Here is a 14,125-nt window from a genome sequence, read left to right as displayed (position 1 = left end):
CCTTAGGAAGGCATACATTTGGGAACTTCATCCTGATTATACAGAACCTCATGTCTAGGAGAACATGACCAGCATGTGTAGTATATGGAATGGCCAGAAAGAAAAAGACAAATAATATAGTGGCTATCAGAAGGAAAGAGAAAATTAGAAAAATAGATTCTGCTTCATACATTATTAATGAATTGGTTATAGAAATGGTTCAAGCCTTGACTACATAATTGGGGCAGGCTACCAGTCCTAACCCTAGACATTGACGGCTAGACCTATCCATCCTCGGGTGGTGTAGCTGTATTCAGGGTACCCAGATTCATAAAAATCTCTTAGGTTTGTCCACTAGAACAGTGGTTCTCGACCTCAATCTTCAAGTACCACAAACGGGCCATGTTTTGGGAACTTCCCTTAGATAAAATAGCTCTGATCAATACCATGTCATTGATATGGATTTAAAGCAGCTGTGCAAAGTAAAGGAAAACCTGAAAACATGGCCCCTTGGGGTACTTGAGGACTGAGGTTGAGAACCACTGCACTAGGAGACTAGACAAATGCTTGTCTTTTATTTTTTTATTTTTTTTTTTAGTACCAAACAGGCTTATACTTGTCTGCTCTGTGCAATAGAATTTAACAGAGCAGCCCCAAACCTCCTCTTCTCAGATCCCTGCCAATGCTTCTGGCTCGTCTTCTTCTCAGTGTGCCACCGTAGGAAGCCACTTCCTATCAAGGCACACCTGCGAGCTCGATCCCCTGTGTCCATATAAACCAACTGTGCAGCTCGGCCCCACCTCTGCTCCCTTGTGACAGGATTTGTCTCACAGCATAGCCTGCGAGACTGGGACGTAAGAGGAGAGAGCCGCTGCAGACAGGCACAGAGCTGAATGGAGTGAGGACTCGGGTAAGTATAAGGGGAGGGGGGGTGAGGGGACGATACTTTGCCTAAACATTTTTTTACCTTAATGCAAGGAATGGCAGCAGAACACAATGGTTAGTGTTGCCGGCTATAATCGGCAGCACTAATCATTCAGGAAAAACCCAACATGCTGGTTGTACACAAGTCATTCGATAGACCAGGGTTACCCATACATGGAGCAAAATTTGTCATGTCCCTGCTGAACTGGATGAATTTAGCTGTGGACAGTCAATTTTTATTTTGTTATTCACCATCAAGTTGAAGTGAAAGCTTTATTTATCAGTAAAAATTGTGTCATGGGTGGGAATTGAACAGGCTTTTATGTACCATCCACCACATTGACTGCCATGGCTTAAATTTAACACACATGCCCTGGGTTGGACCACCCAATTACAGCTACTGACTTTAAATACTTTGTGACAGTCTGCAGGTATATGAATTTCTCCTCAGTCCTGGGCCCCTTCACACTTCGCTTAAACTCAGATTTTGAACCAGAAATGTCAGCAAACATTTTAAAGAATTGTTGGCATCACACCCAGCCTTTATCTAGCTAATTTTTTCAGGAACTCAATTTTTCTGTGGAAGTTCCACCCTAACTGGGTATACTCACTCCACAAATACACCTGTAGACCTGTTCCCCACTTTCCCAGAGTTGTACGTTCTCCAGACAACTTTCTCCACTGGAATAATTTTGATTTAAACCTAATTTCTGACCTATGTACTGTTGTGTATTTCACACTTTTACCCAACGCAGGACCTGCCTGTTGGGACTGGGAGAATGATTTATCCTTTAGCTTAAAGCCGAACTCCAGCTTTTTTTACACTTTACATAGTTTGTTTGGGGCAAACTGGCCCAAATTAACTATGTCACTTACTACCATGTGAGGTCGCTGGATGTGCTGTTTAAACTGTATGTAGATGAGGCTACATACAGTATACTGCACTGTATTCCTGGTGTGAAACGAGACTTTGTCTCCTACATGGAACACAATAGTCTGTTTGAGCGGCGCTCATCCATTCATGGAAAGCGATGTTTTCTAGTAATGAATACAAAGCTTTCTCTAATTGGCTAAGCCAGAGGTTTTGACATCATCAACTTGTCTCTTTGTCTCCAGCTCCTGTGATCTAAGGATTGATTTAAATTCAGAGCAAGACATAGTAATTTGCCTAGATGCAAATTGAGAACCAAAGGCATGGGAAATATGCAGATATCTATAATATTAATGAGCCAGTAATTTGTATGTAGAGCGGAGGTGAGGGAACGGCATCGGGGTACGATTTTCAACAATATGTGATATGTGTTTGATTTTCAATTTGGCCCAGCCTTGAGGTTCGGGTATAGTGTAAAAATGAGGAAAGGAGGAATTGTTCCACAATGGGCTATGCCGGGAGACAGTTGTGCCTAAGGGTAGATTTGCAACCGAAACCCCAATTGTGGGCCCGGAAAATTGTAATCATAGAGTGGGTTAAAAGTTATTATAGTAGAGACTGTAATGCTTCCAAGGACCATAAAATAGCAGCTTCCAACACTGTGGATGGGTTGGAGGAATATGAATATGAATGATTTCAGGATTCATTGGGGTGAATTGTGGAACAAATGTGTCAGCTTAGGCAAAATTTCTAATTTTGACAAGGTTAATATGGCCCAAGATAGATAACTGGAGATTCCTCCATGCCTTTAGCTTAGATTTAAAGAGTTGAGGGTTTATATCTTAAAGCAGAGTTCCACAAAAAAGTGGAACTTCCGCTTTAAGACCTCCACCGCAGCTCCTGATGGTGAAACTTAGCTTTTGGGGAGGGAGGGGGGAGCTTATACCCGATTTTGACAGGTACCCGCTACCACTTTCGTTTGCGATCGGAAGTGGAAATTATCTTTCCTCCTCCCTCCCGAGACTTCGGGACCAATCACAGAGCGCACCCAGCTGTGAAGCCGCAAGCTGTCACAGCCGAGTGCCCATAGTAGTGATGCCGGCGCCACCAAGGGAGGAGAGAGGTAGAAATCTGCTGGGGTGAATGCACCGCTGGACGTGGGACAGGCAAGTGTGTGTTTTTGTAGCTGCTGCCTTTTTAATAAAAACACAGATGACTAACTTCACTTTAATGCATTCTATACATTATGATAAAAAGCTGCCTGTGTGCCGCAGCCCCCCTAATACTTATCTGAGCCCCATCTCTGTCCAGCGATGTCCACGAGTGTCTCAGCCGTCCAAGACTCTCCCTCCTTATTGGCTGAGACACAGCAGTGGCACCATTGGCTTCCGCTGCTGTCAGCCAATCAGGAGAGAGAGGGGGCAGGGCCGTGGCCCCGTGTCTGAATGGACACAGGGAACTGTGACTCTGCTCGGGTGCCCCCACAGGAAGCTGCTTGCTGTGGGGGCACTGAACAAGAGGGAGGGCCAGGAGCATAGAAGAGGGACCCGAGCAGAGGAAGATCCGGGCTGCTCTGTGCAAATCCACTGCAACAGAGCAGGTAAGTATAACGTTTGTTATTTTTATAAAAAATAAGACTTTACAATCACTTTTTAACCTCCTGCAGCACAGGCACCAAAATTGAGAGACAAATAATCAGAACTGTCTCGAGAAACCATGACCCCTAAATATACCCATTATAATGGAAGGAGAGGCCATAGCAGGGGCATCTGTATCTATAGGGAATAATAGGGACTTGCTCCAATTTACTTTTAGGCCAGTATTTATATAGTAGGTGCCTAATACCTGAAACGCTCTCTGTAGGGGGGGGGGGGGGCAGCATCGTTTAGAAACAGTAGGAAGTCGTCTGCATATAGGGCCACCCTCACCTCCAACCAGCCATTTCATAGACCTTTGATGTTGGGAGAGATCAGAAGGGCCTCTGCCATCGGCTACAGTGCTATTGCAAATAGGGTGGGTTGAGAGAGGGCAGCCTTGCCGAGTGCCCCTGGACAAGGAAAATGATGCAGAGTTCTATAGTAGCCACAGGCAGGGTATATATAGTACAGAGACATTGTGTAAAACATAATGTAAGCCCCTTCCGTCTCAGCACCTCACAGAGATAAGGCCATTCTATTGTATCACATGCCTTCTCGATATCAAGGGAGGCTTTAACTCTGTGGACCTGGTTGGCGTGCTGCGCATGTTGTGTTCGAGAACAGTCTACAGATGTTAATGTCTGTGGCTCTATGGGGCATTAAGCCGTCTGGTCAGGGCCAATGAGGCTCCGAGTGACCTGACTGAGTCTGTTATTGAGTAGTTTAGTCAGGAATGTGAATTAAGCACAATATTTTTTTTTGGCTGGAGCTACACTTAAAAAATGTATGTGCTGTGACTTACAGATTCAACTTAAGAACAAACCTACAGACCCTATCTTGTTTGTAAATTGGGGACCGCTTGTAATCTGTTTTGAGAAAAAATTAGCATCTTGTTCCTTCAAATTTTCTTGTCACTGCGGTCGAAAATGAATGCCGATGTGACCTGTTAATGATTAGAAAAATAAATCAACTTTCTTAGAACATACTTTTCAAAGAATTTTCATTTAGGATTCAACAAATCTATGACCAGCCTAAGTGATGACAAAGATGGATAGTTGTGGTGTCTCTGATGTGCTGAAAAAAAGTATCATCGTTTATTGACCTACTACTAACTGTTTCTGTTGCTGAAACACAAGGGATTTCTAAGTATTCCAGTTTTCAGTGTAAGAAAAGGAATATTGTCACCTATTTTGATTGCTGTGGACCACTCAATCCTTTTTCTTTTTTTCTGTTTTACTAGCTGTTGTACTATAACTGTTGGTGACCACACTTTAACACTGTCATAACTCCTGGTTCATACATTTTGTTTGATATTTTCTGGTGTTTGACAATGTCCCATGCTTTCATTGTACAGGTATATCACGATAGTGAAGAAGGACAGAGGTACATTCAATTCTACAAGTTATCTGATTTCCCATATGTTTCCATTCTTGACCCTCGCACAGGTGAGTGTGATTGGGGAGCCCATTTTGCTCTCTGATTGGTTCCTCCATGAACTCACTAACTGCAATTTTACTGTAAATAGGTCAGAAGATGGTTGAGTGGCAGAAATTAGATGTGAGTTCCTTCTTGGAGCAAATTACTGGATTCTTAGGGGAACATGGCCAGCTTGATGGTCTTTCCAGCAGTCCACCTAAGAAGCGACCACGTTCTGTAAGTAGGAAGACATTATTCCTTTTCATATGTTTTCATATACAGTTTGTAGGTAAATTCTATTTATGCTGTATGTCCTAAAACAAATCTGTGTTTTTTTGTTTTTGTTTTTTTTTTAATTAAAGTATAACTATAAAGGCAAAAACTTTCTTTTTTTTTTTAATTTTTGGGCAGATTGGAGCAGGATTAAAACACCTGTCGGGTTTTTATTGCTGTCTATGCTCTTGTTATCAAGATTCACCCTCTCTATTTGTCCTGGTGACTGTTATCACCCAACGTGAAAGAAAATCACAAAGTTTGAGTTACCAGAAGAACAGAGGGGAAATCTCCCAAGGGGGAAATTTGTTCCCCCTCCCCCTCCAAATGGGGCATAAAGGGCGAAACAAAAAAAAAACTGACAGGGGTTATTACCTTCCCTTACTCTATCCAAAAAAATAAAAAATGGTTTTGGTCTACATTAAGACCAAACAAGATGTTGAATGTGACATAACCAGTTTGCCATTACTTTAACCACCTGCTGCCCAGGCCAATTTGTATACGTAAAAATCTGAATTTTCTTGATAATTACACATAACACCCCAAACATTTTAGATATTTTAAACAAAGGCTGTTAAGAATAAAATGGTGGTTGCTTTTTTTTAAATGCAAAAATATAAAACACAATATAATCAATTTTTTTTGTAAAATATAAAAGATGTTGCATTGAGTAAATGGATACCTAACGTGACGCTTTTTTGTGCCTGTGGAATGGTGACAAACTTCGGTACAATAAATTATCCATAGGCAACCATTTAAAATAAAATTGTGAAAACAATTCATAAGTAGGTGAATGTCCATATATTGGTGAATGATGTGCTCCAATTTATAAAGGGCGATCGTGCTCCAAACTCGAAGTGTGCCACAATCCCTGCTGTGTCCCCACTCACTGGATGGAATGGACCTCCCAGCTTTTCAGTCTAGGGGTCTTTGCAGGCTTTGAGTGTTGGCCAGGGATGGCTATTCACATCTGGATACCAGGGAGATCTTAAATGCTCATGACAATCTAGCGTGGATCATAGTGCCCAAAACGACATAAAGGAAGAGGACTATAGTGAAATACTGCTTGGTAAAGGTATTTATTGTGCAGATAAAAAGGTACTTACAAAATGTAGTTTAACCACTTACCGACCGGCCACTGTATATATACGTCATTACTTTAAAGATGGATATCTCGGTAACGCCAGCAGCTGCTGCCACAACCAAGGTATCCATCTTTAGGGCCGGCGGTTCTGTACACGATAATGGTGGTCTCTGCGGTGGGTTCAACTGCAATCAACAGGTGGCCTGGAGCAGACCAAAAAAGAAAATCGTTCTTCTTTTTTGGTCTGCTCCAGGCCACCTGTTGATTGCAGTTGAACATTGAGTCTCTGGCTCCCACTGGATTATTACTTTTAAATGGATGTCTAATAGCGGTCGTGGTCAGCTGTAGATCCGTTCCTAGGATTCGTTGTACCTGCCCAGCCAGGCGTACCCTTCAAGCCAGTTGATCAAAAGCTTTTATGACTTGCGTGGTATTAGCCTCTCCAAGTCATCGACATCTGTTAAGCCTCCCTTTGTTCATTGGTGGTGGCTCTTTCACTATTTTGGTCCCTTTTGAGTATTGGCGTTTGATGAATGTCCGTTCCAGTGTGTTTTTGATCATTTGTCTACCAATGGACCTTGTTACTTATAATATATTTATCAGCTACACTCTGGACTCTACCTCTCAAGATGTTTAGTGTTTGATCACTGGATTTGTAGTTTTTTTGGCATTATATTTACACTTACTCTTTTTTCACTGTGGTATTCTTTTCACATTTTTATTATTTTTTTGAAAACTTAATATTGTGGTTATATACAAACCTTTTTCTTTTTGTACATATTTCAGATATAGTATATATTTTTATTTCTGGCCTATTGAGATAACTTTAGCGCTATTGATATTTGATGTTACAAATACAATATTTATGTACATATCTCAGATATAGTATACAGTCAGGTCCATAAATATTGGGACATCGACACAATTCTAATCTTTTTTTTGACTCTATACACCACCACAATTAATTTAAAATTAAACGAACAAGATGTGCTTTAACTGCAGAGTTTCAGCTTTAATTTGATGGTATTTACATCCAAATCAGGTGAACGGTGTAGGAATTACAACAGTTTGTATATGTGCCTCCCACTTTCTAAGGGACCAAAAATAATGGGACAGATTAACAATCATCCATCAAACTTTCACTGTTTAATACTTGTTTGCAGATCCTTTGCAGTCAATTACAGCCTAAAGTCTGGAATGCATAGACATCACCAGACGCTGGGTTTCATCCCTGGTGATGCTCTGCCAGGCCTCTACTGCAACTGTCTTCAGTTCCTGCTTGTTCTTGGGGCATTTTCCGTTCAGTTTTGTCTTCAGCGAGTGAAATGCATGCTCAATCGTATTCAGGTCAGGTGATTGACTTGGCCATTGCATAACATTCCACTTCTTTCCCTTAAACTCTTTGGTTGCTTTCGCAGTATGCTTCAGGTCATTGCAAACAAAGCCTGGGGAATGCCCAGGAAAAAACCAAAGCCTACTTACCACCAACTCGCAGACAACCAAATTGACCTGTCTAACAGAACGCGTTAAAAACAGGGGTTTAGTCCGCATGCATTTGCAAATGCATGCGTAAGCCACAGAGCCTCGTCACGGCTCCCTGATATCTGTGGTCCTAACACTAAAATATGAGTGTCCCCACAGTGGAGGCACATGCATTCTGATGGATAAATGCTGGCAGGTGGACTGAAGGGCAGCCCATCCCTTCTTAAAGGTACATCATTGTCCATCTGCACTGTGAAGCGCCATCCAATGAGTTCTGAAGCATTTTGCTGAATATGAGCAGATAAAATTGCCCGAAACACTTCAGAATCCATCTTGCTGCTTTTGTCAGCAGTCGCATCATCAATAAATACAAGAGAACTAGTTCTATTGGCAGCCATACATGCCCACGCCATGACACTACCACCACCATGCTTCACTGATGAGGTGGTATGCTTTGGATCATGAGCAGTTCCTTTCCTTCTCCATACTCTTCTCATCACTCTGGTACAAGTTGATCTTGGTCTCATCTGTCCATAGGATGTTGTTCCAGAACTGTGAAGGCTTTTTTAGATGTTGTTTGGTAAACTCTAATCTGGCTTTCCTGTTTTTGAGGCTCACTAATGGTTTACATTTTGTGGTGAACCCTCTGTATTCACTCTGGTGAAATCTTCTCTTGATTGTTGACTTTGACACACATACACCTACCTCCTGGAGAGTGTTCTTGATCTGGCCAACTGTTGTGAAGGGCGTTTTCTTCACCAGGGAAAGAATTCTTCGGTCATCCACCACAGTTGTTTTCCGTGGTCTTCCGGGTCTTTTGGTGTTGCTGAGCTCACCTGTGCGTTCTTTCTTTTTAAGGATGTTCCAAACAGTTGATTTGGCCACACCTAATGTTTTTTCTATCTCTCTGATGGGATTGTTTTGTTTTTTCAGCCTAATGATGGCTTGCTTCACTGATAGTGACAGCTCCTTGGATCTCACATTGAGAGTTGACAGCAACAGATTCCAAATGCAAATAGCACACTTGAAATGAACTCTGGACCTTTTATCTGCTCCTTGTAAATGGGATAATGAGGGAATAACACACACCTGGCCATGGAACAGCTGAGCAGCCAATTGTCCCATTACTTTTGGTCCCTTAAAAAGTGGGAGGCACATATACAAACTGTTGCAATTCCTACACTGTTCACCTGATTTGGATGTAAATACCCTCAAATTAAAGCTGAAAGTCTGCAGTTAAAGCACATCTTGTTTGTCTCATTTCAAATCCATTATGGTGGTGTATAGAGCCAAAAAGATTAGAATTGTGTCGATGTCCCAATATTTATGGACCTGACTGTATATTTGTATTTCTAGCTTTTTGAGACAATTTTTTGCACTTGATGTTACCAAACTTCAATGGTTATATGTAACAAATTACTCACGAGGTTGAAAAAAGAGACAATTCCATCAAGTCCAACTTATGTGTGTGATTATATGTCAGTATTACATTGTATATCGTGGTCCTTCAGGTGCTTATCTAATCGTTTTTTTGAAACTATCGATGTTCCCTGCTGAGACCACCGCCTGTGGAAGAGAATTCCACATCCTTGCCGCTCTTACAGTAAAGAACCCTCTACTTAGTTTAAGGTTAAACCTCTTTTCTTCAAATTTTAATGAGTGGCCACGTGTCTTGTTAAACTCCCTTCTGTGAAAAAGTTTTTTCTTTCTCGAACATCACGGGACACAGAGCCACAGTAATTACTGATGGGTTATATAGGTATCACTGGTGATTGGACACTGGCACACCCTATCAGGAAGTTCAACCCCCTATATAATCCCTCCCCCTTGCAGGGATACCTCAGTTTTTACCCAGTGTCTTTAGGTGATGGACGTGTAAAGATGTCCTGTGCTGAGCTCCAAAGGGAATATCCTAAGATCCTATACTGGGGCAAGCCAGGCGAACCGGATCCATTCAAAGTGTCTTTTCATGGCCGAATTGAATGGTACCCGGGTCTCGTGTCCGAAGAAACAAGGTTTTACCCGTAATGCTTCTCTTTTTAGAGAGCTGGACCCCGCAGATCAGAAAATGGCTTTAAACTTCCTAATTTCTGGCGAGGTGCTTTACGGTCCCAGAACTGTTGGATCCCCCTACTGATGGGGGCCCCAGTCTCTGACGTTTTTTTCAAACGGAGCCCACCGTGAGAGGTGAAGATTGGGTCTGTGTAAACAGCACCCTGCGGCTGGATAAGGTAAGAGGAGATTCCACAGAATTTTTGAGTTCTAGTGGCTTTTCTCCTTTAAGGTAAATGCATGCTATGCCTATTGTGACCACCGGGGGCTGCCAAGAGCACAAACCTACACATGCTGACTGACTGTCTCAGGTGTTGTAATCGCTGTTTATGTCCCAGCGTCTCAAGCAGGCTGCAAACAGGTAAGGTGGAAAGGGGGATTTCTCATGTTTGAATGTTCCCCCCCCCCAGGCTAGAGAGGGGCCACAGGGGTCTAGAAAGTGGTTATACCACCCGGGCTCTGCGGCCTAATGGCCACCATCTCTCAAGATAGCCGTTCAGGCAGATCTTGTTACCAGCCTCCCTCCCCCCCCATCCCCAGCCTTTCTCCGGAAGCATGACAGGAGAGTCGGCAGCGCGGGAAGCGCTCGTTTTTTTCAAAACTCGAGGGGGGGGCGGTAGAGGAGGGGGCGGGACGTCAGCACAGAGTGCTTAGACTCCCACTCAGGCCAGCTGCAGGCTATTAAAGGCACTCTGTACAGGTGCACTCAGCCTTCTGAGAGACACAGAGCTGACGGTCGCATGTAAGGTGGGACACAGGCATTCTCCTAGGCAGCATTTACTGAAGTAACACCAGACTGAGCATTGGGTAGCAAGGCTTTTAGCCAGACTACATCGCTCAGCGGGCAGTGTTCATTTGTATACCTCACACCTTGTTGCTTTGTACTATGGGTAGAAGAGGTTCAAGCACCCCAGGAACCAGAGACACTAGGGGATCTCGTTCAGGTTCTGAGGGCCCCCTGTCGGCAGCATCCTCCCCCCCTAAAGATGGGCCAGGGACGGCTAGCCAGGGAGAGCCATCGGGGTCAGGGGCTACACCTGCTTCTGGCACTTCAGCCCCTGTATATATTACACAAGAGGTTTTTTCCTCAACCATTAATGGTCTAGAGGAAAGATTAATGGCCGTGATTACGTCTTCACTCAGTGGAAGAAAACGCACTAGGCTTTCCTCTGTTCCCCAAGACCCTCAGACAGAGGAGCTCTGGGATAAAGGAGATGAATCCCTTTCAGAGGATCGGGATGGGATGGATGATTCCTCTTCGGAGGATTCAGGTGGAGAGGGACCCTCTGCGACTTCCCAAGAGGAGAAAGTCTTAGTGCAGATCCTCACTGGATTGGTCCGCTCCACATTTAAGTTGCCCATACCTGAAACTGCTAAAGAATCCTCTTCTGCTTTGGGGTCACTGAAACCTTTCCAAGCAGCACATGCTTTTCCTGTTCATACTTTACTTGAAAAGCTTATTTATTCTGAGTGGGATCACCCAGACAAACGTTTTTTTCCGCCGAGAAAGTTTTCAACACTTTATCCGATGGAAGAAAAGTTTATTAAAATGTGGGGAATACCGGCTATTGATGCCGCCATTTCCTCCGTAAATAATAGCCTGACTTGTCCTGTAGACAATGCTCAGATGCTCAGGGATCCTGTAGATAAAAGGATGGAATCCCTATTGAAGGATGTTTTCTCCTTAGCAGGATCAGCGGCCCAACCTGCAGTAGCAGCGATTGGAGTCTGTCAATACTTAAGAGACCATGTTAAGCAGGTCATCAAAGTATTACCTGAACAGCAGGCCCAGGGGTTTGCTAACCTTCCAGCGGCCTTATGCTTTGTGGTTGACGCCATTAGAGATTCTATCGTGCAAACCTCCCGTCTTTCACTGGGGTTGGTGCATATACGTTGAAAAATTGGTCAGCCGAAGCACCATGTAAGAAGCTACTGGCTGGGTTTCCATTTCGTGGTGCAAGGTTGTTTGGAGAGGACTTGGATAACTATATCAAGAGAATCTCTTGTGGGAAAAGCACTCTCTTACCTGTCAAGAAGAAGAGTAAGCGTCCCTCTTTCAAACGGACTCTTTCCCCAGCGCCGGGGGCTTCAGCCTCCAGGCAGTCTCGACGGCCGCCTCCATCGGGGTCCAGAGACAAGAGTCAACCCCAGGGACAAAAGAAGTCCTGGGGAAAGAAGCCTACTAGGCAAAACACTAAGACCTCTGCATTAAGGGGCTCCCCCGCTCACTCGAGTGGGGGGAAGACTGCGACAGTTCTCAGAGCTCTGGCAGGAGGACTTCCAGGACAGATGGGTAATCTCCACGGTAACCTTAGGGTACAAGCTGGAGTTTCAGGAATTCCCCTCTCCTCGGTTCCTCAGATCAAATGTTCCCAGAGAGCCAGAGAAGAAGCAGTCGCTCCTTCTAGCGTTAGAGCGACTTTTGTCGCAGGAGGTCATTATGATAGTTCCCGCAAAGGACCAGGGATTGGGCTTCTATTCCAACCTTTTTACGGTCCAAAAGCCAAATGGGGATGTCAGGCCCATTCTGGACTTAAGGGATCTGAACCGATTCCTAAGGATTCAATCCTTCCGCATGGAATCAATTCGAACAGTAGTTCCCACCCTGCAGGGAGGAGAATTTCTGGCATCAATAGACATCAGAGATGCATATCTGCATGTGCCCATTTTTCCTGCTCATCAGAAGTTTCTGCGCTTCGAGGTAGGAGGGCGCCATTTCCAGTTTGTGGCTCTGCCTTTCGGGATAGCCACTGCACCTCGAGTGTTCACAAAGATCTTGGCTCCTCCTCTGGCCAGATTAAGGGCTTAGGGTATAGCTGTCATAGCATACCTAGACGACCTGCTCTTGATAGACCGGTCGATAGCCTCTTTGAATGGAAACTTGAGGACCACAGTCGGGTATCTAGAACACCTGGGTTGGATCCTCAACTTGGAAAAGTCTTTCCTAAAACCAGTAAGAAGACTGGAGTATTTAGGTCTGATTATAGATACAAGCCAGGAGAAAATATTTCTACCCCAGGCAAAGATCACTGCTTTGAGAGAGCTGATTCTGACAGTAAGGACCAAGAAGGGTCCCTCAGTCCGCCTTTGTATGAGGCTACTAGGGAAGATGGTGTCTTCATTCGAAGCAGTTCCCTATGCTCAGTTTCACTCAAGAATGCTGCAACACAGTATTCTGTCGACCTGGAACAAGAAGGTTCAGGCATTAGACTTTCCGATGCACCTGTCGCATGCGGTGCGTCAGAGCCTCAATTGGTGGCTCATACCCGAAAACCTGCAGAAGGGGAAATCCTTTCTACCGGTTACCTGGACGGTGGTAACAACAGATGCCAGTCTGTCAGGTTGGGGAGCAGTTCTGGAACAGGCTGCGGTCCAAGGGGTATGGTCCAAGACAGAGAGGACCTTACCCATCAACATTCTGGAGATCCGGGCGATACATCTAGCTCTAAAAGCCTGGACTATCAGGCTACAGGGTTGTCTGGTCAGGATCCAGTCCGACAATGCCACAGCAGTGGCTTATGTCAATCATCAGGGAGGCACCCGGAGCCGAGCTGCTCAAAAAGAGGTGAACCAGATCTTAGTCTGGGCAGAGATGCATGTGCCATGCATATCGGCAGTTTTCATCCCGGGAATAGAAAATTGGCAGGCGGACTATCTAAGTCGCCAGCAGTTACTTCCAGGGGAATGGTCTCTGCATCCCGACGTCTTTTGGGCCATATGCCAAAGATGGGGGGGTTCCAGATGTAGATCTCTTTGCATCCCGATTCAACAAAAAGATAGACAGATTTGTGGCAAGGACAAAAGATCCTCTTGCATGCGGGACGGATGCGTTGGTGATTCCGTGGCATTGGTTCTCACTGATTTACGCATTCCCGCCTATTCTGCTACTACCACGACTCCTTCGCAGGATCAGGCAGGAAAGGAAGTCGGTACTTCTGGTGGCCCCCGCTTGGCCCAGAAGGACTTGGTATGCAGAAATAGTAAGGATGACGGTGGGTTCCCCGTGGACCCTACCGGTACGCCCAGACCTGTTATCTCAAGGTCCAGTGTTCCATCCTGCCTTACAAGCGCTAAATTTGACGGTTTGGCTATTGAGACCCATGTTCTGAAGAGTCGTGGGCTCTCAGGTCCTGTCATATCTACCTTGATTAATGCAAGGAAGCCAGCTTCCAGGATGATTTATCATAGAGTCTGGAAGGCTTATATAACCTGGTGTGAATCCAGAGGTTGGCATCCCAGGAAATATGTCATAGGTAGAATCCTTGATTTTCTACAGATGGGATTAGAGATGAAGCTGGCCTTGAGTACCATCAAGGGCCAGGTTTCTGCTTTATCAGTATTATTTCAGCGGCCACTTGCTTCGCATTCTTTGGTCCGAAACTTTATGCAGGGGGTGATGCGTCTTAA

The 14,125-nt window shown here is 44.5% G+C and overlaps 1 protein-coding gene across 1 annotated transcript in view; it reads left to right on the top strand.

Moving 5' to 3' along the window:
* UBXN7 (UBX domain protein 7) overlaps nt 1-14,125 on the top strand; it is a 54,840-nt gene that overhangs the window by 30,859 nt on the left and 9,856 nt on the right. Inside the window, exons 7-8 of the mRNA XM_073625626.1 lie at nt 4,766-4,856; nt 4,937-5,064. Of these exons, the coding sequence (XP_073481727.1) occupies nt 4,766-4,856; nt 4,937-5,064 (219 nt within the window). The remainder of the gene's footprint in view (nt 1-4,765; nt 4,857-4,936; nt 5,065-14,125) is intronic.

The sequence above is a fragment of the Aquarana catesbeiana genome, linkage group LG04 (genome assembly GCF_042186555.1).
Source record: "Aquarana catesbeiana isolate 2022-GZ linkage group LG04, ASM4218655v1, whole genome shotgun sequence".
In the NCBI taxonomy this organism is placed as follows: Eukaryota; Metazoa; Chordata; class Amphibia; order Anura; family Ranidae; genus Aquarana; species Aquarana catesbeiana.
The sequence above is the reverse complement of the archived record's forward strand: the minus strand, read 5'-3'. Positions and strand labels throughout refer to the sequence as shown.